Source organism: Melospiza georgiana, chromosome 12 (genome assembly GCF_028018845.1).
Source record: "Melospiza georgiana isolate bMelGeo1 chromosome 12, bMelGeo1.pri, whole genome shotgun sequence".
NCBI lineage: Eukaryota > Metazoa > Chordata > Aves > Passeriformes > Passerellidae > Melospiza > Melospiza georgiana.
Window position 1 is genome coordinate 8,965,948 of NC_080441.1, and position 27,253 is coordinate 8,993,200.

The window sequence follows — 27,253 nt, forward strand, 5'->3', positions numbered from 1 at the left end:
CCAAAACTCAGCCCCCATTTTACACCTGTCTGCTTGCTGCCTCACCTGTTGCAACCCTGCAATGCACTTACATGAAAGCCAAGCAAAAGCCCAAATTTTAAACTAAATACCAAAGGGCCAAGTAAGTGAAATGCACAGAAAATGAGAGGAAAAGCTAAAATAGGGTGAAATGGAGGTGCACAACTGCCCTTGGGACACACCTGTCCCAGCTAAAATCACATCACTTCTGAGACTGGCAACACTCCAGGGCAGAGACACCACTCCCCACTAGAATGCACAATCAAAAACACAATCACACAGACACACACACAGACACAGACACACAAACACACACACAAACACACACACACCACAGCAGCCGCGCTGGCTTTCGTGTTTTTTATTTCAAATGTACATGAAAGTTAGAAAGGTGACAGCGGAACAGTGCGGGCTCCTCGGCGTTGCCGTGTGGTACCGAGCGCGGTGCCGGTGCCGGTGCCGTTGTTCTCCGTGTGTGCACAGCAAAGGCGGCCGGGCCGGGGCCCGGGGAGCTGCGGGGAGCGGCGGGGCCCGGGCTCAGGGCGGGCACGGAGCTCAGCCCGCCCCGCCGGCTGCCGCTAACTTTAAACAAGAGCAGGCGGGGTAAGGAAGGAAAAAGCACCACTTGACTCACATCCACCAGCCAATGGGGCTCTGTTAACAGGATGGTGAGACACAGCAGGACACCAGTGAGAACACACAGTTCTTACTTTATTTCTTTGATAAAATTAAATATTTCGTGGCTGCCAACAGAGCAAGTTGCACCATGTTTGTATTTGCTTTGACTCTGAATGCAAGGTTTCCAAAACCAATCAAACCACCAGCATATTGAAAATATTCCTTAGGCTTCCCACCTCAGAGAAGCCCGTGACATTTATATTATTAAAGACAACATTAGAAAAAACATATGCCCATAACAACGTTTGAAAATGTATTCGCTACATCATTAGTCCCAACATCACATTTCTGTAGCTCTTCAAAATTCCAGGTCATCGGTTCCCCCATCGCCCTGTCTTGTCACACAAATTACAAGACACTTCAATTTTAAGTATCATGCAAGTCAGTAAAAGAGCTTCTTTCCAAGACACTAACACTGAAGATTTGTTCCCCCCTCCCCAGACATAAGACCCTTAGACTCTTCTAGAAGTGGCAGTCTTCTCCCTCAGACACAGTGCAGCTGGCGAAGACAGATTAAAAAAAGCTACAGAGAGAGAAAAGGGGAAAAAAGAGAAAAAACAGAAGATTAGCAAAAAAGGGAAAGACATTCAAAAAGCAAGAAAAAGAGATGCAACATGGAAACAGCTGACAGGGGAGAGATGGAACCTCCATGTGGTATCTCAAAATTGTGGTATTCAGCAAAATCACACAAGTAAAAACCTTTCTTCCTTTAAAGTCTTCATAAAGATTTCATATAACTTTAAATAACATTGTAATAAAGCAAATGGTCAGGAAGAACAGACAGTGACCTGCAGTATGGTAAAAAATGTCACATTCATTTGCCCTTTAGCAGATAATTAGAAATAATTGACAGATTAATATTGACTGGTTTTGAGAGCAGCGAAACACTCAAAAGCAGAGGAAGAAGAAAATACTCAAATTATTTCAACTTGCTACAAAAATCCCAAACAAACCACAAAGAGTTCTATGGGAAATGGAATTGTATTTGTGGTGAAACAGAATACCTGAGAAAATAATTGCAACCAAGAGTTGGGGCTGCCCTGACTGCTGGGAAGGGGGAGCCATGGTTTGACCTGGGGCTGCTGCTGTGAGCAGGACCAGGCTGAGCCTGAGCTGTGACTGCTCCTGAGCCCTGGCACCACAGAGCTCTGCTCAGCAAAGCCCCAGCAGGTAAAACCTCAGCAGGACCAGGCTGAGCCTGAGCTGTGACTGCTCCTGAGCCCTGGCACCACAGAGCTCTGCTCAGCAAAGCCCCAGCAGGTAAAACCTCAGCAGCAGCTGGCACTGAGCAGCATCACCACCAGGGCCAGGCCTGAGTGTGCTCATCTCCTGAAAGATCTGGGGGGGTGTGGAGGCTGGCTGGCAGCACTCATCTGATCTTTCTGCAGGGTTCAGCACACACAGAGCTCTGAAGGATGGGACCACAACAAACAAGTCTGAAATGGGAACCAGGATTTACATGCTAGTCCTCAGATAGCATGAATTAGCAAAAGAAAAAAAAAAGCAAATTAAAAAAGACAGATGATGTCATGAAAATGACAACAAATAGAATGAGAAATGAGTGTTTTATCTCTAAGCTATGTGATAATTAAACTAAGATGGTGTTGTCATTTTAATGTCATCAATAAATATATCTAAACTGCGCTGTTATTTCGCCAGCAAAAATAACTCACAGAACTTATTTCCATATCCCTTATTTAGCTGGGTGGAACAAGACCAGGAAAAAGGGGAATCCATTAATTGCACGGGGGGAAAAATGGCAGGATTTAAAGTTGTAGCATCCAAACTTGTTATGACTAATTTTACATTGTTTAATAAAAGCAATAACCACCAGTACATAGTAAAGACAGAATCACAACGAGGACATAGGAGAGAGCAAGGATAACACCCTGGGAAGGTCACAGCTGAAATGCTGTCATGTTTTATTAGACCCTCCGATTTAACAAGTAAATGAAGGTCCATTCCAGGCCTTGTATTCAGGGGTAATTACTCAGTACAGAGCCATGGGTTACTGAAAAAGAAGGGCAAAAAAAACAAAAAACAAAAGAAGTAAATGTTAACCAGAATTCACTGTCTGATGAACTCTTTATTTAAAAACAAAACTCAGCCAGAAATACAGAGAGCAGACACTTGCAGGCAAACCACAGTTGCACTTGGTCAGAGTGAGCTCCTGGCCCAGTGAGCAAAAGAGCAAAACCCCCTCCTTTTTAGTGCAAATCTTGCAATAAAAACAAGGCTTTTGCTGAATAGGAAATATAAGAAACCTGTCAACATCTGTACAGTTCTAAAGAGATGTCAGATAAAAAAAATATAAAAGTATTTTTTGCATTAAAACCAGAAATTGTTGGAATCACTGAGAAGAAAGTCAATGAAACAGTATGGTCTTTCTTCAGAAACACTGATATGTACAGCAAGGTGACCAGCTTTCCCTGAGATTGGATCCAGGATGTGCATCCAGGTCAGCACACTGAGAGGGAGACCAGGCAAAAGATCCTTCATGACCCCTGCAGCATTCAGAGAACACTTAGTTGCAAACCATGGATCCAAATTTGAGATTTCCTCAAGCCTGGGAACTAGAGGTTTGGACTCAGGCCCATGCCTGTGAGGATGTCAAGTTTTACAAAAAGTTCTTGCAAGTTATTTGAGTCACACATGGCAGCAGAGGGGGTAATGAGGGCTTAGGAACAGCAAATTACCATGGGGAGAGGGCAGCCAGTGTCTGGAGAGAGCACATCCCACCCCAGCAGGAGCTGAATGCACCCCCGAGCAGCTCTGACAGCAGGAGCAGGGAAAGCTGAGCAATGGGACAGGGAGCCTTGGCCACGAGCAGGGGGCATCTGCTGCTGCCCAGGGGCAGGAGGGAGCTGGCAGAGCCCCCCTGGCCAGCAGGGTCCCCCCCAGAAGAGCCCAGAGCTCTGTGTGAGCCCTCGGGGAGCGCGGGAGGGGCAGTGGGAAAGGTGAGCAAACAGGCACAGCCGAGGGTGGGGCATTCGCCTCTGGGGCCAAGGGAAAGGTTCTACAGGAAACCCGAACTGAAAATGAAAGAAAAAGGCAGGTTAATGGTTTTATGGATTAATGACAAAAAAACAAAATAAAAATACAAGTTTTTCTAATGGGCACACACACACAAAAGAAAATGTTGCTAAGTGTTAATAGGGTTTAATCTGACTACAAAACATGCTTTATGCAGACACACACACACTCTCTCAGCAGTGGGATGAACCAAATTTATTCTCTAAAACAATCCTTTCACAGTTTTGCAAGCTACAGGACTCATCAACTGTGACTTGTTTGTATCCTTGCAAAACAGTGAAGCCCTGCAACACTTTATGGATCAATATGGAGAGTGTTTTTCTAAATCCTGGAAAAGTACCACATATACATATTTAATTTAGCAATGACAAATGCCCATTGAAAAAGGCACTGTCTGCATTTGTGTAGTGGGAACAAAGAACTTCATTTGATCCAAAGCCCAGCACACAACAGTGTACAGTTATGAGGACTGCCAAAAGCAATCCAAAACCAACAAAAATCAGTAATGTTCACTCTAGCTGCACTTTAGCTGTGCCTTCGTACTCACACCAGAATGAACACTGTTATTCTTTGAGCTTATTTTTCCACATTCAGAGCCTGATAAGCAGAGAATTGTTCTTCCCATTGTTCTACAGTTACCGTTGGCAGCAGAGACATTCACTCAACCGGGCAGCTCAAGCTGACTGCAAGTGCCAGTTTGAGGCAGTGCAAGACCCTTCTGAGGCTCTTCTGTTAAGTGGAAGGTCCCATTTAAATGACATTCCAATGCCTCTCACTGGCAGCATGTTTGCTTGCTTTGCCATTTCCCTTGGTGGAGTTAAGAGGGAAGGAATCCTGGAATCAGCTTCACCCAGTTGAAGGGTAGACTGTAATTTAGTTTGGACTATCCAGGAGAGAATGTAAGTCTTAGCTTTGTCTGCAGGGCAGGGTGAGCTCAAGGATGAGTTTTTAGGGTGTTTTATAGTTTATTTCCAACAGGGTCCCTTCTCTGAGAGGGCACTGTGCACCTCAGGCCCTGGGGCACTGTCTTGATAATGAGTATTCCTGCTCTGTCAAGAAGCAAGACATTCCTGTGGGAGGTTTCCTCTTCCTCTCACCCAGAGAATCATCAGCAAATTAAAAATGCTCAATTAAACCCACTCAACCTAGCTGTAAGTAGACCACTGTCATTAGCAGTTTAACTAATAACCCTAATGAGGATGACACAAACTAGTCCTGCATCTACCTTCACTGTAACCACAAGTTAACATTACAGCTTGGAGGAGTGGGAGGGAAGGAGGAGCAAGGAAAGAGAGAGACATTTCATGGCTTGCTGGGCTGTGTCATCAGCACCACATCTCCATAGCAATTGTTGCCATAGTGTCAACGTGGCCTGTGTGATTAAAGAATATAATTTATTTTTAAGGGAGATGGAATAAAGAGAACAGAGCCAATGAAGTGCTGGGAAGATTTAAAAGGAAGAAGATATAATCCTTAATTTTCTGTGTTCCATATCCTGAGTCTCTGAATTAAACTTTGCAGAATATTTAAAGATAATTACATACTTTTTCTACAACTGCACATGTAGAGAGTGACTGGTAGAGCACATATAGTGGGGTGAAAGCAGGGGAAGACAGAGATAATACTTATAAGCTTCAGGACTTGCACAGGGTCTGCTTTTTTAGGAAAAAGTGATCCCACTGTGAGGCTCTATGAGTTAATGACGCTTACCAGGACAATGTGCCTCATGCACCATGCAGCCAAACAGCAGCTAACTGTAAAACAGCACACATGTGAGGCCTGATGATGATGATAATGATGTAACAACAACAAAAAATAAACTGAGTCATGATTAGTGAAAATTACAGAGTTTGGGTTTAAACAAGTCACCTGTGAAAGAAAAAGGTTATTGTACTGCCAGCCAGTAGTAAACAAGCTACAATTAAGCTCCAGCTTGCAAAATTCATGGATTGTTAAGAAAAAAATATGAGCTAAGTACTGAAATCCACTATGAAGGACACTTGGAGCAGTTACAGAGCAAAGAAAGCAGCACCATTTCTAGCACAGTAATTTTCCCAGAGGCCAAAGAAGCTTCCTATTATCTTCCCAAGCCTTACTGAAGCACTGACCCATCTCTGTCAGGGAGTTTTCTGTGCCCTTAACTGATAATGACAGTACTAAAGCTTTTCCACATCAACATGCTTGGTGTCAAGGAGATGTTCTGAGATGAGAACCACTTCAAGGACCAAGAGTTTCACTTGGGACATAGCAACTAATTGCTGATACTATAAGGCTGTTGCCTCCTTTTTCTGCATTCCTGACCCTGACTGATGTCAAGGCTGAAATCTGCAGTCCTGAGGGAGCAGATGTGTAAGGGCTCTAAGCAGGAAAGAACTCAGCTGGGTATTCCTCACACAGTCCAGCCTGGAGAGAAAAGTCTGTCCCCAGTCAGTCTCAGACTCCTCAGTATGAAAAGATATTAAAACCCCCTGAAGGTGATTCAAATGAACAAATCAAAACAGGCAGTGGAAAAAGGAATGGGCGAGTGAGAAAAGTGCAGCACTAATTGCTCAGCACAAAGAACATTCATGTTGAAGCAGCTTCAGCTCTAAACTAAAAGACTAAACCAGGATCTCATTCTTGTAATTGGGTCTTTCCTCCTCTGTCTCATTTGATCCCAAGCTTAACAGTCACAGGTTTCTTCCCTGACAAACAGTGCTGCCAGCACTTTGGGCATGCCCCATACTGTCCAATTTAACAGCACTTCTTCATGCACTGAGGACTGCACAGAGCAGGCAAGGACTGCCCCAGGGCTGTGCAGGGGGGGATTATGGCAGTGGTGCAAAACCAAACCCCTGTTTGTCTCTCTGCACACCTGCACAGGTGGCACAGTGCTCCTTTTGGGAAATGTGGTCAGTGAGAGGGAAGGGAACTGCTCAGTGCTGGGACAAGTGGGAGATCTGTTTCACTGTACTGCTGGCTGCTCTTGAGCAACTGCAGAGCTGCAGGAGCCCAGCACAGGCACTGCAGACAGGTCCCTGACAAGGGGGGCTGGATCCTGTCACACCAGTCCCTGGCACTGGGATCCCCTGCTACAGCCATGCAGTATCTCCCACTGCTGCTGGGGAGGGCAAAAAGCTGATTTAGGATGGGAGAACAGTACCAGTGCTAACAAGGTGCTATGACCTGTCCCCTCATTTTGCAGTCTCTCATTCTGCAGATTCCAGAATTCAAGACTGTTAGTCTGCCTGAATAATTTCCACTATTTTCCCAAGCTGAACAAGTAAGAACCTGAGTTAAAACATGCTCCTCTCTGAGCTAAAACACACTCCTCTCTGAGGGTGATGAGACACCCCTGCTACCCACACCCTAGCCTTGGCAGCTAGTATGGTTCCACTTCCTTACAAGCCCTGAGTGACCAAGGGAGGAGCAGGGAATCTTGGGGAATAAAAACAAGTTCATCCTCTCCCATGCTGTCAGAAAGCAAAGAGGGAGGTTAGTACTGCTCCCTGCTCTTCAGGATGATAGCAGATGTTACATGCTTCCAGATACTGCTCAGCCTTATTGGGGTTTAAATCTGGCTGCAAGCCTGCCCCTGATAAGGACTGGCTATGTTGGAGGGAGATATGACCACCCAGAAAAACAGTGAAGGAGAATCATTACTAAAAGCAAATACCTCTGGGTTGGCAACTTACTTTTTCCTTTCCTTATCCCTTTTAAGAGTTTGTGATCCTCCAGCCTGCTGAGCCTGTGACTGAAGCAATTCAGCTGCTGTCTTCCTTTGTTTAAATGCATTTACTTCATCATCCAGAGACTTCTTCTTATCCTCCAGCTTCTTCTTTTCATCCTGATGCAATTTCTTCAGGCGATCAAACTTTTCATGCAGCTGAAAGGAAAGGAGAGAGGTGAGCAGGACATGGCACTACCAGACAAAGGGCAGGGAACAGCCTCCTTCCACAACAACTTACAGGCAGTGTTCCAGTAATGCACCATTGTGCAGACTGAGAACAGTGCAGAGGATTGGGTGAGCATAAGTGTAAAAAAAAACCCCTAATCCATCTTCAGGGGTCTCTGCCTTATTCCTCTTTAAAGGTCAGTAAATTCATGGATTTTTCACAATGCTGTGAAAGTTGTATGGGTGTACTTTTTGTAAAACAAGTTCACCTCGAGGGCTGCTTCTCTCCTTGACTTTTACCACACTGCACCTCTCCATAAGAATCAAGACTCTGGTCCTTTCCTGGTGCAGTAAGTTGTACAGAACAAGCACTGTGATTCAGTTTTCTCCTACGAACTGAACACCTTAACATCCCCATCCAAGTTAGACTTCTTGGTAAGAAAGTGCTTTGGCAACAACTACCTACTTAGGAGTGAATCTATCACTCATGGAGATGGAGACACAAGTACTGCAGTCTTTACCTCTTTTTCAGCCTCCTTCAACTCAGCTTCTTTTTCCTTGACCCTCTGGACAAACATCTGTCTCATTGCCTCTTCCTTTTTCTGCAGTTCTCCCAGAAACTCGTTTCTTTTGGCCTCATAAGTTTCTTGTAAGCTGAAAAGGAAAGGAAGTCCAGTGATAAGACTTGAGACAAACTGCCTTCCCTGACCCTCTGAAATCAGTCCCTCACCATGACTATGCTTTGCACACAACACATTTGCTACTCACTACCCACATGTGCCCAAGGTGTTCTTTATCCAATGATTTTTGGCACTTCTCTGTATGTTGAATGTTGGGAAATTCAAAGAGACCAGCTGGCAACAAACACTAGCTCAGAGGAACACTGCCTTTGATGCCTTAAGGTTTCAGCCTTTATTTTTTTAAATCCTGTACTGCATTAGTGCATAATTCTAAACTCCATACAAAGTGTTAGTTAACTGTCTTCACATTTTGGTCAGACAAAACAATCCCTGTGGGCCTGAGATCCAAGAACACCCTACAGGCCCCAAAACGTATAAACAAAAGTGAATTGGGGGGAGCCAACTGGGGGTTTATGACTTCATTACCTGAAGCCATAATTGGAGGATTAATGCCTGATATGTAAATAGACCAAACTTATATCTGTCTCAAAAACTCGTGACCATTGTCCATTTTGGGTGCAGCCTCCTGGGGAGGCTTCATCTGCCCTTAATGTACCTGGAGGCCCTTCATTAAATATATCCACTTTTATCCTTTTAACTTTCTCTGGCCTCTGTTTCTAGGTAAGCTCAAAATAGGCATCACTGTCTTCCTGCAGCACAGACATTTCTCTCCCATACTTGCAGATTCACAGTCAGTCCTGCACATCCTCTCTGTATTTTCACCTTCTCCCAGTCAGAGCTTTGCTGAAGTCTGGATTTATCTGACCTGGCAGTTTTTCTTGCTGCATTGGTTTTTTCCATGCTCCCCCAAGGACACGCACACACACAGAGGCACACAGTGCATCCAACAATGCCTCTATTGAGCCCTCCTGTCCCCTGCAGGGATCTCACCTGAAGGGTTTGCTGTCTGGATCAGTGTCCTTGAAGCCCATCTCTTCCAGCTTACACCGCCTGTAGAGCTCGTAGTGGCGGGTGTGGGTCTGCTCGCGCAGGTCCTCCATGTTCACGCGGATCAGCATCTCCCGCAGCTTCACAAAGTCGCAGTGAGCTTCGTTCTCCACTGCAGGAATGCACGGGAAGGAGGAAAATGGGGACACAAACTGAGATCTCTTCCCATATTCCTCAACTGTCTACTCCTCCAACAGGTTTAACAGCCCTTCCAAGCAGAGAAAACTGGCACTATAGGCCTGGCACAAGGATTTAACAAAAGATAATTCCCCATGGATAATCATATCCAGCAGGCTTTTGCTGTTTTTATGAGAGCTCACTTGCACAAGTGTCACCATTCATGCCATGAAAATCCCAGGGCTGAACTTACCCTGCACTGTGCCCCAAGGGTACTGACGAGCTTTCATCATTTTGTTTCCTATTTTCAGCTCCTCCGTGCTCCCGATCACTGCAAATGGCAAATGGGCCTGGAACACATTGGGTGAGATCCATGTTAGTCCCTCTCACAGCTGGCTGAGCAGCAGCACACAGAGATGGGCACAGCCACTGAGCAACACAGTCATTATGCACATGCTAATCTCAGGGAGTCTAGTCACTGGCCACTAGTCCAAAACAAGGGGTAGCAGGGTGGGTCCTTTTTTGAAAACCTTGTTAGTGCTACCACTCTATGTCCTCTACCTGGCTGATCCTCCCAGCCACAGAGTCTCAGGTGAGATGAGCCAGTGCAAGACTGGCATCAGAGAGCCAGCTGGAACAGAGGGCTGCGGCTCGGACTGCGCTGCTGTCCCAGGGCTTGCCGTGCCTGAAGAGAACATCTGCACAAGCACAGAACCAGTAAGAGGTCTTGGAGCCTTCTTGATTTTATCCCCCCACCATTCCTTCAGCTCATGCTGGAGCACAAGACACCTTGCTCCATCAGATCATGAGATGGAAGTCTGTCCTTCACTCCTGGAGTAACAGCTCCTTCCTCCCTGCTTGCTTCTGCCCTGCTGAGGAATGGCTGAACATGTCCCCAGCCACTGTGTCCAGTGTCACCCAAGGTCACACTCTTCAAGCTGAGATATGCACTCCACATTACACAAAGGCTGACTAACAACAAGAGGGATTTGCTTTTCAAAAACTCAGAAATCAGCAACAGTCACTTCTTAGTAAAGATGACCTCTGCAGAAGGCAAAAAGAGACTTGCCCAGTGCAAGCTCAGTAAAATTGGAATTGAAACCCTCCCAAGACCTATCTAGGCTCTGAAGATCTCACAGTCCTCTCATTTTCAAAACTCAGGCAGCCAAGCAAACCCCCCAGACAGTGCCATAGTACTTTCCTGCATTGGGGGAGTGAGATTTCTCCCTACCTCCCTTTCTCCTAGAGCTATACTGCATTCTGCCAAGCTGCAAGGAAGTCAAAGCTGCAGCACTTTGAGTTCCCAGCTCCTTGCACCAACCCTTCCTGCTGAGTTTTGTGAAGTGACATTTGTTAGGCAAAGCTTTTAAAGTGCACCAATTCTGGACAATTGAAAGGGCCTCAGGAAACCATGGAAGCTCAGAGACCCTGGATTGCTGTCAGGAGCAGGACGTGAATTCCACAGGTTATCCAAAAATTTGGACAAGTTCATGACAGCTGGGTACAAGCAAAAGATTTCAGAGATGATGTTTTTGCTTTCAGAGTGTGGCTCACACAGTCAAACTGCAAACAAAGCAAAACTGCCAGCAAGCACTGACAGAGATGGGCTCTTCCTCCTGTATTCCTCAGCCCCCTGCTCTCACATGTGACACACACAGAGTAAGAGTAATGTCGGTCTTATGTTTCTAATAATATCAGTATTTGGATACAAGCTTTCCAGACCTGCAAAATTGCCTTAGTCAAATTCTGGCCTGCTTAGTCCCCATAAACCTGGTCATTCTGACTATAATAGAGGATGTAAGAATTGATTTGTCTGTGCAACAACTGACACAGCCCAGAATGTCTGCAACCCAAGACAGCAGTTCCTTCCCAGGAGACAAGTAAATGGCTGAAAGGAAAGAGAAGCAGAGATTCATTCCACCCTCAGAAGGGCTAACACTGAACTGCTGTGACCAGGAAACCACCACTGACAGCTCCAACATCAGGACAAACTTCATGTTTCTTTCAGGCCTCTGCAGAACACTCTACAATTATTAATACTTAATCAAGAGGTGGCACAAATGCACCTCAGCTAGATCTCTACCACACCCACAGCAGTAAAGCAATCAACTTCCCCTACTTGATTTCCTGTGAAAAGCCTTCTGGATAAAGGCACCATGCTCAGGATGTGCTGCCAGAAGGGCAAGGGACAGTTTATTTCATCCTCAGGGAGCCACAGACTGGCACCCATGATGCTGGGGAGGCCAGAGCCTGACTGGGAACCTGCAGGCACCTCAAGGCTTGTCTGGCCCAGGTTGTGTGCTGTTTTTCACACCTTGCAGGTTAAGCTGTGTAATTCATTGCCACTGGAAGACCACCAGGTGATGTATAGGACAGGAATAATGACAAACCCTTGAGCTGAAAAGGATTTAAACAGTGATTTCTTATAGGTCCCTCAACAGATACACATGAGGACAAGGAGGGTATTAAAAGTCTGTTTTCTGACTAGAAAAGCCCACCAGAGAGGCAGCAGCCTATCACAAAGCTCTCCTAGCCTAGGATGACATTACAAGAATGAGATTCTCGTGAAATCCTGTTTTTAAGAAACAAAATGAAAGGGAAAGTAGATTAAGAAACATCCCAATATGGGCCAGCAACCCCTATGCTGACAGTGCTGTTCTGGGAGAGGAGGAAGAACTGAGGCACTTACATTCATTGTCCCATTTATCTCTGCCACTGATTCATCATCTGTTGGGAACTGGTAGATCTGCACTCCATTACTGACCAGCTCACTTGTGATTTTAATTTTAAACTTGGTCAGCTCACTCTTGGAAATGGCATCAGATTTGGCAATGATGGGAATGATGTTCACCTAGAAAAAAACAGAGGTAAGAAGTAATCAACTTTGCTGCTGGGAGTTTCTCTAAGTCTACAATACAACCTCCAAAAACTTGTATCTGCTCAATAAATCTACAGAATTATCTGCCAACTCTGCCATTTCCACCAGAAGGGCTATTCAAGATTCTCTGGAAAAGCAGCAACCTTTCCACTATGCAAACAGTGAATGTGCCCAGTAAGAGCTCCTTGTGCCAACCTTGCTGTCCAGCTTCTTCATGGTGACCAGGTCCAGGGATTTCAGGGAATGGCCGGTGGGAGCGATGAAGTACAGGCAGGCGTGGATCCGCGTGTCGTGGTAGTTGTGCAAAACCCTCCTGATCTTCAGCTCTTCTTGCAAGTAGGCTTCAAACTGAGCATCAATGAACTCAACAATGGGCTTGTAGCTTTGGAGAAAGGAAAAAAAAAGCTAAAAAGTCAGAGAGCTAAACAAATAGGACAATGCCCCTGGTTTGTCTGATTGTGAACTTTTAAGAAACAAGCTGTTGATAGATTTCACTTTCCATTTTCCACTTTCTGAGACCAAATCTCTCTACCTCCCTTGCTCCTCACCTGTAAGAAATTTTAAAGTTGCACTGCTGACAAGGACACATGGTCCTACATCAGACTCTTGCAGCCTGTTTGTCAAAACACAGCACTGGGACTTAGCAGAGGACAGCAGATGCACCCTCCTCTCCAGAGAAAGCAGACTCCCATACTCTGAAATGTGAGGGTGAGAGACTTTCTAAAGCAAGGCCAATGGAGATTCATTTGCAGCACTCAGGGAGTGAATGGCTTGCTGCTCTCACAGCCCCAAGTGTTGCTGGTGGAGACACAGCTTCATTCAGTACCACCTTTGCCCAGTGCTCTGCAGCAGGAAATTCCTGCAATTCCCTTGCAAGGCCTTCTGAAATACAGAGCCTGCCAGAGCTATAATGTAAAGGACATCAGTGCATTTTAAACAAACTTAAAAAAAATATCCACAAACAAACTTAAAAAAAAAATATCCTGGAGCAGCCCCCCACAGAAAACCAATCCCATCAGCAATGTCTGTGCAGAGCACCTTGGAGACTGCCTGGTGTAACTGCACATCCCTTAACCAACACAGTCCAGCCACTCTGGGATCTGAGCTGCCAGAGACACTCCCCCAGGGTATCTCACTGCTCATTTATTGTGCTTCCTTTGGCTCTTCCCATGGGAGAGCCCTGCCAAAAGTGGATATTAAGCCAAGCAGACACTAAACCACACTAGTGGTTTGGTCAGCAGCTTGAGGTCAGCACAAACCAAAACAAGCCCAGATGCCCTGGAGCATTTCAGTGTCCCCACCAGATGAATTTGGGCAGAAGCTTGCCAGCAGGGCAGAAACCGGCTCTGACAGCATGAGAAAAGCTGCTTTATAGCTGAAGCAGTGCTGACACTCCAGAGCCTTTATCCTCTCCTCTACACACCCCAGCCTAAAGAGGTGACAAGGACAACTCCTAAGAAGCAAGCAGGAAAACTGCAGTGCAGTCAGGCCCAACTAGGGCACAGGGAGAATGAAAAGCCAGGTCACAATAGAGCCTCTCTCCCCCACACTCACCTGTCCTCTTTGTTGATCTGATCCCCAAAGCCCACTGTGCTCACAATAGTCAGCTTGAGGTTGACATTGCTCTCCTGCAGGTCATAGGTACTGGATTTCAGCTGGACCCCAGGCTGTGAGTGAGATGCTGGGTCACCTTCAAACTTGGTGTTGAAAAGGGTGTCCATGAGGGTGGACTTACCAAGGCCAGTTTCCCCTGTTGGAGAAAAAGAGAGTTGAAACGTTCTGTTGAATATTAATATGGGTTGGCCTTTGAGCTTCCAAACATTAACAGGGGTGAAATTGTAGCAGATGAAAGCAGATCTCATGCTCCCAAGGGAGTGTCTGGTAAACAGAAAGCCATGAACAATGGGAGCTCTGTATTCTGGGCAAATTACATTTCACAGTCTAATGGCCATTAATGTCATTAGAAAATAGAGATGAAAAGCAAGAGGTGAAAAGGCGAAGGGGAAAGCATCGTTCAGATCCTGCTTAAACCCACAGCTACACTACAGAAGATGCTGTTTTCATTAAAAAACAGGAGAGGAAATGGGGCTCACTGCCATTTCCAAAAAAAGCTGCTCCAGATCAATGTCTCTAATAAGCAGCCACAGAAATAGCTTCCTTCCATGCAGAAACCCTGAGAGCTGGTTGGATCCCACAGCAAGTTGTGCAGTTGGTTTCTCACAAGTTGGACAATCAGCCTTCTGCACTGGGAGGGGGCATTTTCTGTAATATCTGGTTTTGTACCCTAGGGGCTACACAAGCTGTAAAATATTGCAAAATCTGCTTCCAAAAGTTCTGCTAGTACTGTCAGCATTCTGCTAGTATTCTATCAGTACTGCACTGCTATTTGGATTTCATTTATCAACAGGCAACTATTCCCTTGTCTGGAAGGAAGAGACAAATCCCAGAGACCAGTCTTGAATTTGTTTTAGATACATCCCAGGAAGAATAAAACAAATCCCCTGGGCACACATTCCACAGGGCAGCCTCCCTTACCAGGCTCTGACAACAGAGCCAGCTCTCAGAGCTCACAGGACCTGACTTCCTACACAGTCTGGTCTGCTGCCTTGTGAGGGCTGCTGTGTTTTGGGGAAACAGCAATTTCTGAGCTGCCCAGATGGCTTTTGGACAAACTTCAGGAGCAGCTGAACCCCACCCTCTGTGAAGGCTGCTCCTCCAGCCTGCTGTGGGCCCACAGGCAGCCTGTGTCTGGCTGCAAGAGCATTCCCCTCCTTCCTCCAGCCCTCAGCTCCCAACCAAAACAACTTCACCATTTTCCCACTTTGCTCAGAATAAAAGAGCTTCTTATTTTTGTAAGTTTAGAGCTCTGTAACAGATCCAGACTTGCATGAAATGCCCAATTCAAGAAGGGGAAACTCCTCCCCATCCTCCCCCGTCCAAATGTCCAAATCTGCAAGCCTCACTCCTGCAAGCAGGCAAATTCCTCTTCTGGCCTCAGAAGGGATTTTCCTCACTCAGGGCTGAAGTACATGGCAGAGCAAGGCAAACACAGAATTATAAAATCATAGAATGGTTTGGGTTGGAAGGAAGATTGTCAAGTTCCAAGCCCCAGATCCCCTGCTCTGGGAACTGAGCAGTCCCTGACTGCCAGGATGACACATCCAGTCCCTTTCCAGAGGCAGCAAGATCCATTAACATTGCCAAGTCATGGTACACCTTGAGCTGCAGAACTGCCTGGGAGCCAGCTGAGAGCTGCTGCTCCATCACCAACCAACTCCAACTACAGCCAGAACAGTCACCAGGGCAGTTGCTCTCTGCACCCATCTGGTTTTCAATCCAAAGGGGAGAAGAAGGAGTCAGCAGCAGGAGCTGGTGTGCCTGCAGTCCCTCGTGCCACCTCAGTGCATCAGCTGCACCTACAACAGCACTGGCCAGAGCAAGAGGGGGACTCAGCAAAGCACAAGGTTACCTCTGCCACTGGAACAATAAGCTGCTCCAACAAGCCCTTCCTTGACCTGGAATCTCATTGCCTGGACTTGCCAGGGACCACTGGCCTCCAAAACAGAGCAGGTGCACAAATCAGACCAGAGCACTGCCATGGATGGGACAGGGATTTTGAGAGTTAACAGCTACAGCCCGTTTGACCTCCCAGGCCGTTCTCAGGGATTCCAGGAAAACAGCAGAGTAAAAACAGACAAAAATCTAAACAGCCTGAGAAGGCTGCAGCATTTCCAAAGCCCCTGCCAAGGGATGGGTGGGACAGAGCAGTGAGCTGGCTGCCTGCCTGTGAATGCCAGGAACCCTGATGGGACATCTCAGGGTAGGGGAGCCCCTCAGCCCTGCAGTGCAGGAGCATCACCCCCACACAAAGGCTCCCCCTGGGGCACTGCCCCACAGCCTGGCAGGCCCTGGAGCAGCCCCCAGGCCACAGGAGAGGGTGACAGGGCAGCAGCAGTGACAGGGCAGGGAGCTGCTCTCTGCAGGACACACAAGGTCATCTGTAAACCACACTGGCTTCTGGGCAGACAGCACCTTGTAAGTCACCTCTCATTTCTGCCTCTCTCCTTGTGGGTGAAAGATGTTCACATGAGGCCAAGTCTATTGTTTAAGCACATCCTGAACCTGTTAATCATTGCCTACTTAAACCCATCTCAAGTGTTTTTTCCAGCAGGAGTGACTTTAACTGTCAGGGAAGGAGAAGTGTTTAAGAGATGCAGAACATGATTCTACACCCCACCTCATGCCAGCTACACAGGGCCAGCAAAGGCAACTTTGAATTCAACCACTGAGCTTTTCCTTTTGGGAGGGGAAGATCAGAACTGGGGCATTTTTCCACAGGTGGGAGATGCCCATCCAAACACCTTCCTGATTAAAACATCCAGGCACTAACATGGCATCTCATGTGAAGCCTGCACTCCCAGATTTACATTGAGCCAGCAGATACCCCTGTCCCTGCACTGTGTAACCCCACTGACCTGACACAGAATTAAAGCCTGCCAGGGAAGGCAGAGTAGAGAGGAAAGACTCTCTCAGCACAAAGAATGTTAGCACTGACAGAGTGACATGAAATAGTAAAAGACTGAAGACACTAATAAAGTGTTCTGCTGTGTTAAATATGAGCAGAGATAGGGAGCAGTGCTATTCTGAAGGCCAAATCTACAGAAGGAAGAATTTTTGAATCTGCTGTGAGTTTCTGCCTCAAACAGAGGCAACTTTTTGCTGGCTGAAAGAAGTGAATGGTGCCAACTGCTTCTTGTAAGGACAGAAGTCCAGATGGAACAGATGGTCTGATAAAAAGGACAAGTGGTCTGTGCTTGTTGCAGCCAATGGCACTGGAATCTTCCCCAAAAACCAGAAATGATGAACAGGGATTAAAAGAGGCAGAATTACTTTGAAAAAAAGCAGCAATGCACACAAACTGAGTGAGAGGCATCCCTGGCAGGGAGATTATTTCCTGATGTCAGGCTTATGGACACATGATTTATCTCAAAACCGTACTTAGGGATTATGCAACTCGACAGGGTCTGCTGTCCCAAAACAGGGCTGGCAAAGCTCTCTGGGGAGGACAGGGCAGAGAGAGTGACCTTTACTGGCAGAGTCCTGCACCAGGAAGATGTGACAGCAATGGAAAAGCTTGAGTGTTGTACCTTTCATCATGGGATGGAGTTTTGCTGTTAAATCTGACAATTTTCAAGGACATTTTAAAAAATGGCCAGAGCCACCACTGCAGGCTCTGGACTTGCAGCAGCCCTACATCAGTGCTCAGAAAGCACCAACCACTCTTAATGCCCAACAGCCTGGCTGTGCTGGGCTCCCCACACATCCTCCTGAGACATTCCCTGCTCCAACTGCACGTGCACGTGGTACCTTCACTGCTCTGGGGAGCCCTCACCAAATCCCACAGTGATGAACAGTGGTGGCACCACCTGCAAACCCAGAGCTGGGACAAGCTCCCAACTCCCCAAAGCAAGACAGGCACCCTCCTGCTGAATGAACTGTCATGGCTTCTTCTCACACAACCTTCAGCATCCTAAGCAGCTGCAACAGGCAGCTGAATTATGCACCACAAAAGCTGTACCTCCTCCTTTTGTGCCTGGAAATTTAATTTGCTTTTCCCTAGCATGTGCTAAGTGAAACAAGGAACTGCTCACTGCCTCCCTTTCCCACAACACTCAGGATTTAAGAGGCCCCAATCACACCATCATCAATCGACTCTGTGGGAGGACAGAGCAGTCCTTGGAGGATTTCCCTGTTCAAAGGCAGGAGCAGCTTCCACAAGAGCTTCCTTTCATGGGAGAGCAGCACCTGCCCCTCACAAGATTAACAACCATGGCTCCAGATATCAAATAATTCAATTTTAAAGAAAATGTATATGCATGCACAGCCTTTTCATGTGTGGAAACAGGAACTAATCCAATGAAGCAGGTTTGCTGAGACAAGCCCTGAGGCAACTCAGACTGATAAGGCCATGTCTCAAGGAGAGAGGGGAAAATGGTTTGTTCCACCTGACAGACATGCAGAGACACCACACAATTCCCCACAGCCAGGCAAAAGTTGGGCTGCAGGGGCAAGGAGGGCAGCAAGGGCTCACAAAATACACTGAAACAGCAGCTCAGGGGGGCACCCAGCCCCTGGCATCCACCCCAGGGCTCTGGGCAGGAGAAGGCTGAGGAGACAGATGGATTTTGATGAGAGAAACTGTTCTCTCCTCAGCTGGTTGCACCAGTGACCACAGAAACAAGCACTGGGCAATTTCCAGGCTGTACAGCTCATCACCCCAGAGAGCTGCCTGCTGGAGAGCACCAGGAATCCTGTGCACATCCCTCCCTCCCCCAGGCTGAGAGCCCTGCACATCACAGCAGTGACCTCAAACAGTCTTGGTACAGTCCTGGGGGAGACAGAAGTATTTCTGCCACACAACAGCCTTTCTCATTGCACTGAACAGGCCAGTTAGAACAAATTCCCTTCAAATCCTGGGACACAGGAAGGGGCAAAATCCTGCTTAAATTGGGATACTAGTTTAATGCAACTACAGTCCACCCTGGCAAAAACTGAGAAAGTTTACATCAAAATCCAGCAGCCTGTTCCTCCTCTTTTTCCCCTATCTCACTGAGAAATACAAAAGTCTCAGCAATTAAACACTTCTCCAGTCTTTGCACTGAACTAAGAAAAAACTAAAAATTTATCATGTAAGGTTCAGGAAGAAAATGGTTGTGCTGAGAAATAAAAGATCAGAGAAACCATCTGCAACCCCTAACATTTAATGAAAGGTTTTCTCATTCATTCTAGCTTTGGCTCTAGGCTTACAGGGGAGACAGCTTTCAGCATGAGAAGAGCTAAAAACTGCTCCACTCTGGACATGCTGCTGAGAGTCATTTCTGAATCTTTCCTTGGCTTCTCCAGCAAGAGCTGCAGGAATTGGTGGCTCAGATCCAGTATGACACAGAGTAGAATTATCATTGGATTTTTCCTCCAACAGATGCCACACACAGCTGAAAAAATGGGGGGAAAGAAATCCCTTTCTGTCATGCTTAGTGGGCTCTCTATGGGATTCTCATCTAATCTTCATTTGCTTCCCTGTTCTCTCAACTTTTCATCCCAAACTCTGCTCTACAAGTGAAATCCAATAGAATAAATGAACACTGGGAATTTTTGTTTTCTTTCTCCAGGATGTTTAAATGTGGGGGCAAAGATTTGCAAATATTTTTCTAATACAAAGTTTCTTTATTTCAAGATTGTGTTATTACTATTCATAAAAAACTGACATTAGTAACTAATATACATTTATCTTGGTGAATCCTCATTATTCACCTCAACAAGTGATTACTGCATTCAATTTCTGCCCTGCAAAGAAGAAAGCACAGGCCTTCAGCTCCTCTCCACACATCAAAGTGAAGATGTAACTACAGGAGGCACCCACTGCTACACCTAGAACTTGTTAAAAAAACACTGCAGCCCAGTAAGTGGAAAAGGAAACACTTTTAGACTTCAGTCCCGGGGACAGGAGTTTCCTTAGGTCACATCACATTCATGTACTGTGGAAATCACCCAGACTCAGCCTGACAGTGACCTCCACTTGTCAGCAAAGTTTATCATCTCAGGGGAATGTAAGATGTGGTTGTAAGGAAAACTGTCTTCTCAGCTCCATTTAACAGGGCTCAGCTCTCCTCTCCTTGCTCCACTACTCTCATTTCAAATTTAACCCTGTCCTGGGCAAACCCCAGGTCCATCCCATGAGCTGCACCTCTCCTGGGAGGGGACAGAAAACTCTGTGTGGGTGCAGGGCTGCCACCAGCTGAGCCCCCAGGAGGGATCCACAGCTCTGGCCCTGCACACCAGGCACTGCTGGGATCACCTGCAGCCAGGGCTGGCTCTGAGCAGCCATGGCCACACTGAGCAGCCTCCTGCTCCCCAGGGCAGAGCACCAGCAGCACCAAACCATCAATTATTAATTCACCATTTTTAATTTCCCAATTAACCTTCCTAAACTATGGTACCAAAGCCATACAGGGTTTTACTTCTGTTACCTAGGAGAAGGGATTATTTGGGATCCTAACCCTGTGAGATGGGCTGCAGGGACAGACACCAAGTCCTGCTCCAGTGCCAGGCCCCAGCTGTGATCCACACCACATGGCAGCTTGGATAATTGTCAGAAGAGTTAAGGCTTGGCCAGACACTATCTTAATTCAAATATGCACAGAAGGGAGGAGAAAAAAATAGCTTTTAGTGATTTAAGAGAAGCATGATTAGTATTTTGTTAAAATAACTACAATAATAATTCAATACTAAACCAAACAAGATCTCATAACAAAGTACTCTGGCATGAGTACCTATTTTCTTTTAAAAATGTGAAATTCAAACATATAAGGAAAAGAAAGATCATAATAACAGCCTGTGCTTTTAGGCATTTTATTTCACTGCTTGGTAGAAAGCCATACTGCAGAATCCCAGTAGGGATTTCCCAGAAAATCTTGTTACTGAAAATAAAACAGTTGGGGAAATTCAAATCAAAGCTACCTTGTTAGTGCTGTAAGCCACGAGCTACATCCAGCTGCAGAAAACTTTTCTGCAAGAGAACTTCCCAAAATGGAAATACTCACCCACACACAGGATGTTGAAACAAAACCCATGATTAACTGACTTATTAACCAGCTGGTCAGGCAAACTATCAAATCCCACGTGTCCAGAGAGGGGGACAGTGCGACAGCCTTCACCCTGAAATACAATGAAACACTTGTGTCACTTGCAGGCAAAACACACTTCTCTGTATAAACCTCACCACCTCCCCAGTGCAACCAATTGCACAGTCCAAGCAGGGAATTGCTCAGATCTATCAATCATGTCAGCATGCTTCACTCCTCTCTAAAACAACTCCAGGAGGCACAAACAGAACATTTCATTTGTCAAACATTTGAAGGTAGCCCTGACAGAATAACACTAAAATGTGCAAAACATGTACACAAATAAAGCTGCTGAAATGAAGAGGTGAAAAACACTTGTTTCTTCAAAAAATATGCAGAAACTCAAGTCTCACCTTATACTGACAACAAAAAGAATCCTCTGTGCAAAGCAATGTATTAATGACACCTCCTACAAGGCTATTACCATTCACTTTATGTGAATTGGAACTCACATGTAATCCCCATTCATAGCTGCAATTACAGAAACTAGCTAGAAACAGTAAGGCAAAGTGCACCTACAGGAAAACAAAGCAGAGTGTCCAGAACTGAGGTGCTCACAAGCCCAGAGGCCTGAGGGAGCCTGCGAGGAGGGTTTGGGAGTGAAGGTACTCAAACCTCCTGCTGGGGGCAAGGGCTGCTCCTGCCCAGCCACCCAAAGGACTCCCCGAGGAGCTGCTCCTGCACCCTGCTCCCTCCTGTGCTCAGCACCACCAACCTGCTCTCCAGCCCAGCAGAACATGGGGTGCTCCATGCCCACAACAGCCACGGGCTCTGGGAGAGGGTCAGAAATGTTCACCCACCTTGGTGCCAACCCTGCCCAGCCCACAGTAAAACACAACACACAGAGGCTCAGCCTCAGAAATGGCACCAGGCAGAGTGAGGAGCCAGTGGTGCACCCCTGGATTGGTGTGTACTGGAGAGCTGTCCTCCTGCAGCCCCAGAAAGGTATTTCCCTCTCTGAAGTAAAGACTCTTCTTAAAAATATATTTTAGTGTAAAAATCAAAAAGTTCCCCTCTAGCTTTCCATCAGTTTGTATAAAATACTACAGCCAAAAGGCAGTAGTTTATAGGGTGTGATTTTGAATTTATTCATTCACAATCATTCTTCCATGTATCTTGAAAGCCTGTTTATAGGGACAGGAATACTGGTTTTCCCTCTTCTGCTAATGGCACTGGTATTTTAGGCTGGGAAAACATCCCCAAGGAGTACATTTACTACAGTAGCCTGTCAGTATGTTTTCCTGTCATGTTACTGTTTTGCTCTTGTGGGTTTGGATTGGCTTTTTCAGATATGAGGCTCCAAATACACTTCAATAATTAACCATATTTACCAGCCTGTGATGTGTAAATATGTTTCCCCTCAGCCATATTTTGTGTATTAGTCTGACTCTTCTTGACAAGATGTTCACCAAATATGGCACTTCATTAACTCCTGAGCACCTTCCCTCCTAATGACATGTTCATGAGGAAGGCACTCAGGCTGCCCAGCACATTCTGGTTTTGCCTACTGACAGGGCAGCTGTGAGACCCAGTAATGCAGAACCAGATAAAGCAGAAGAAAGTGAGAGTGTCAGACACACAGATTTTTGTGACTCAAACCCTCCTAAACTGCATTCACCCAAACAAAACCCCAGCCCTGGGGAATCTCATGGCAGTGCTGGATCTGCAGTGACAGCCCCAGGTCCTGGTGATGAACAGAGGGGGGACAGAGCCCACAAAGGTGTAAGAGAGAACAACCCAAGGCACCTCCTGGGGAAGGACAAATATCAAGTGTATTTTTAACACCCAGCCCTAAAACCACACCACTGGAAGACTGCTTGAACACTACTCTCCCCAGGAAGCGTGGGCAGGAGTGTGGGCTCTCATTAAGAACAAATCATCCCCTCATCCCTAAATATAAGTGTGATCCAGATGGAACAAAATAAATTGTGGAAGTTAAGCTGCTCTCAGCTAAGAGGAGGCATTTGCCATCACACAGAATTCAGCATGCAAGTCATTTCCTGTAGGTTCTTTTTCTAGTCACCTGTGGTTTTACAATGCAGCTAAACCACGCTTCACATCTGGTACAGGCCAGGAAACAACTACTGCAAAATGGGATTTCCAGCCACAGCAGCTAAGCCTCCATGTTAAGTACACAGCCATAATGTAGATTGTGCTACTCTGCCTAAAAATCCACAGCCTCCTTGGCCAAGGCATCAAGAAACTGGATGCAGAGGAAAAAAAAAAAAAAAAAAGAAATAACATTTTAAGATCAGCCCGGCTTTGACACTCTTTGACACTCATCAGAAAGCTGACAGTAATTACCAAACCAGTGGAGAGAAAAGAAACATTTTCTGTGTGATCCACCAAGAAACAGTGCAAGTCACCAGCCTTTGAGCACCAAGTGGTGTCTCTGTACAGGAGCACTGCTATATATAAACAGCAGCACCATAAACAACATATGAACACACTGATTAGTCATCCTGGGTGTATATTAAATGTAGGTTTGGATCCCCTTGTTCCACACTGAAGGAGAATATGTTATAAGCTTTTTGCTGATAAGGTGTTCAAGACTGTCTTCCATCATTCATCTTCCAAACCAGATCACATTTAAAACATATAGAGAGGTACCAACAAGGTAAGCAAAGTGTAACTACTGTATGCATGAAGGCTTTTTCCAGGAGCATCAGTGAGTGCTGGATGGCTGAGAGCCCTTTGTGCTCTCTATTTTAAGGTTACATCTTCTTGGAACGAAGACAAAGATGGAATCTCTGGAAAGGCAGTGTGAACACTGGCACCACACCAAGATACCAGATGCCTTTTTTTCCCCACACACACAGAGTGCCCCCTGCCTAGACAGAAGGGGCTCTTGTTGCTTGGGAGGAAGTAAAGCATGTTTGTCACAAACAAGATTAAAAAGCAAAAAGAGCAACACATTCTCTTGCTGTATTATCAGGCAGGGCTATTGCAGAGTGAAAGTAAGGAGAGCAAGGAGCAGCCACTTGGAGAAGCTATTTTACTTTTTCCTTTCTTAGAGGGACTTATACAGCCTTTTGTAAGGGCTTCTCCATGCCACAGAACCCCAATTCTTACAGAAAGCTATCCAAATCATATAGAAAATACAAAGATGTTATAATGAATGACCCCAAGCTTGAAAGCACCATCCATTAACCATCAGTTTACATAAAAGGGGCAAGTTTTAGTCTGCAGGTGTTTGAATCGCTCCGGGGTCCCTGGGATGAAAATACGATTAGAGGGAAATCTTGCTGAATGCACATCTGTGCCCTGATCTGCTTAGCAGGACAATCAGGTACAGCAGTGTCACCTCCTGTCCCCAGAGCCCTGAGAGGGACAGGAGGTGACACTGTGGAGCTGGGGCAGAGCACAGGCAATGGGGCTGCCCACTGCAAACGTCAGCGCTGCACATTGGGACTGTGTCCATGCCCAGGTCTAAGGAATGATGAGAAAGGATTCCAAGGCAAAGGCAAAGCCTCCACTTGGTGATATTCAGGCAGAGCACAGCAAAGAAAATAAAGAATGTTACAGCTCTGAACCCATGGGATCCAGTGTCCCAATGAGGCCCACACAGCACAAAACTGCTCTCAGAGGCTGCAGAACAATACTTCATCTTGAGTGTTTCTGTTCAGGACACTGACAACTGACACGTAGTACTTCTGACACAATTTCTCACCTCTTCCCAAATGAGAATCACTTCAAACCCTGAGGCCTTGGAAACTCCATTAGAAAGATTTCCAAACTGCCACAACCAACACAGCAGCAGCATCCTGCACTGAAACCAAATAAAGCAACACTCACAGAGCTCCACCACTGCTGCCAGGGCTCACAGCAGCCACCTCCTGCCCCTCTGCTGCCCTTAATGCTGGAATCTGGGGCTCAACCCCCAAACCTGAGACAGCTCTTGCACAAGAAGTCAAATGGCAAAGGCAGAACCTGAACTCAGGTTTCCACACCACAGTTTTTCACATCGCCTTTAAGCCAGAACAACATCAGATCCCTTCCCATGACCTTGGAGTTATGGCATTCACTTCCCCAGACTGCATTTGGTTCTGATTAAACAGCAAATTAGAGCAACACTTGTACCAATTATTTCTCACTTGTACAAGTATGTAATTCTCCTATGTAATGAAAGAATTATCCAGCAGACAGTGTAAACATCCTCTACGAGATAAATGTAAATCAGGAATCTAAAGTCTAGATAAAGACTTTGTTATTTTTCCTTGCTCAGTTGATTAAAGATCATCAAGAATATAAAACACCAGAAGAGTGGGAGGGAAATAGTTTTGAATCAGACCCCATGGAAAGCAAGAAGGGTCTCACCAAAGGTCCTGGCCATCAGCCACCCTCTCCAGACACACTGCATCACTCGGCCATTCAACATTCACCAACAGTCAAGTGCTTCCGAAATCTCAAATTCTGACAGCTCTTAAGATTACACTTCTTTATGCCCCTGACAAAAGGCTGCAGAAATGCCACGCAGTCTGGATACATTCCCAGGAGAAGTCAGCAGTTAGAAGATACATATCACCACCAGCAGTCTCAGTAATGTTTCTGACCTCTGCTGGATACGGAGAGCTGGACAGTGCCTGGCAGGAGGCTCCTGTGCCCCCGTCTCCCCCCTGGCAGAGGACAGGAGGGGCTCAGCTTGGTGCTTACAAGGCCACCCTGCCCACCTGGGGAGAAGGGGGTTTCACAGATTATCCCTGCAGTGAGTGTGGGCTTGATCAAGGGCTCTCTGGGACAATGGCAGGGTGGTAACCCCAGCTCCTCCCCAAACCCAGCCCCAGCTCTCACACCTTCAACCCTGCTGGCACACACAGAACCCTCTGCACCACCGGGACATTACAGCTGACTGCTCCACAAAGCAGACATGACCAGATGCCCAAGACCTTGGCTGACAAGTTATCTGTTTGTAAAAGGACATTTTCAATTTGCAGCACACTCATTTCAAGTCTGTCTCACAGCCAGCTTTCTCTTTTGCCTCCAAAACGAGGCTGTGTGGTACCATAAATTCATTCCAGGCCACAAGCAGATGTCTCAAACTCCTGTACATTGTCTTAGGAAAGCATAACACTCAATTTCTCTAAAAGACAGGGGAGCAACTGAGTCACTTTACATATTTTGGCAGTCACATACAAGGCAATGGGTACGTCCAGGAGGAAATAACATCACAAACTGGCAAGGAATGGCTACATCTACTCGTTCAGCAAGATCAGGTCCATGCTAAAACATACTGCTTTGAAGACGAAACTGGAAAGCATTCACCTCAACTATTACTTCTGTATTAACACACGGACATGAAAGTTGGAAGCCCATCAAACCGCAGACAAAACCCTTCCACATGCAAACGCGTTACAGATGCCTCCTTAGCATGTCTCTGACAAGCGCAGAGGTGGCTCAACTCCCTCTGCTCCTCTTCTGGATAATTCTCCGCACACAGACACACAGGGATCTTGTGCCGCGCCAGGCAGGCGGGCGAGCCCCGTAGCGGCCGGTGCCACGACCGGGGACCCTCGGGGACAAAGCGCAGCGGGGACACGGGGCTGGTGTTGGGCTCCCGCAGCTCCTCCGCGGCACACGGTGCCAGACCGGAGAGCTCCCCTTCCCTCATCACCGAGCCCGAGGGTTTCTCTGGGAGGAGAGCAGCATCCCCGAGAGGCAGGGATGCCATAGCCATGCCGAGGGCACCCAGCCCTGGGTAAGGGATGCACGGCCCGGCCTCCCCAGCGCTGCAGCCCCGCGCAGCGCGGCAGCTCCGGCCGTGGCCCGGGGCACCGGGGGGCACCGGGGGGCACCGGGGGGCAGGACCCCCGGCCCGCCGCGCTGCGGGCAGCCCAAGGTCGCCGGGCCGGGCTGCAGCGGGGGGGACCCCAACATCCTCTACCCCAAAGCCCGACCCTCCGGGAGCCGCCGCCGCTGCTGCTCCGAACCGAGTCTCGGAACCCGCGGGAGGCCCAGGCCGGTGCCCCCACAGCCCGCCCGGCGCCCCCTGATCCGGCCCCGCCGCCGCGGCCATGCCCGGCTCTCCCGCCCGCCGCCCCGGCGCTGCCCGCTGCCGGCCCCCGCTCCCGGCCCGCCGCCCCGGTGCCGCCCGGCCCCCGCGGTTCGGCGGCCCCGCGCCACCCGCACCTGCCGCGCCACCTCGGCCGCCGCCATCGCTGCCCGCCCGCCGCACGTTCCGCCCCGGCCTGCGGGCGGCTCCGGGCGCGCCCACCGCGGCACCGCGCGGGGGGGCCCCGCCGCGCCCCCGAGCCCGCCCTGCCCACGCTGCCCGCCCCGCCCCGCCGCCTCCCCGCCCTGCTCGGCCCCACCGGTCCCGCCGGTCCCGCCGCCGCCGCCGCCGCGTTCC

General features: G+C 47.4%; 1 protein-coding gene across 1 annotated transcript; it reads right to left on the reverse strand.

Moving 5' to 3' along the window:
* Window positions 1–712: 712 nt before the first annotated feature.
* On the reverse strand, window positions 713–27,097 carry SEPTIN6 (septin 6). Its single transcript, XM_058032575.1, has 10 exons — window positions 27,034–27,097; window positions 20,827–20,941; window positions 13,781–13,976; window positions 12,422–12,608; window positions 12,038–12,199; window positions 9,602–9,698; window positions 9,175–9,343; window positions 8,125–8,257; window positions 7,404–7,594; window positions 713–1,219 (listed from the first exon to the last, which is right to left on the reverse strand). Exons 1-10 carry the CDS (start codon window positions 27,058–27,060, stop codon window positions 1,210–1,212), a joined length of 1,287 nt encoding a protein of 428 aa, XP_057888558.1. The 5' UTR covers window positions 27,061–27,097; the 3' UTR covers window positions 713–1,209.
* Window positions 27,098–27,253: the final 156 nt, after the last annotated feature.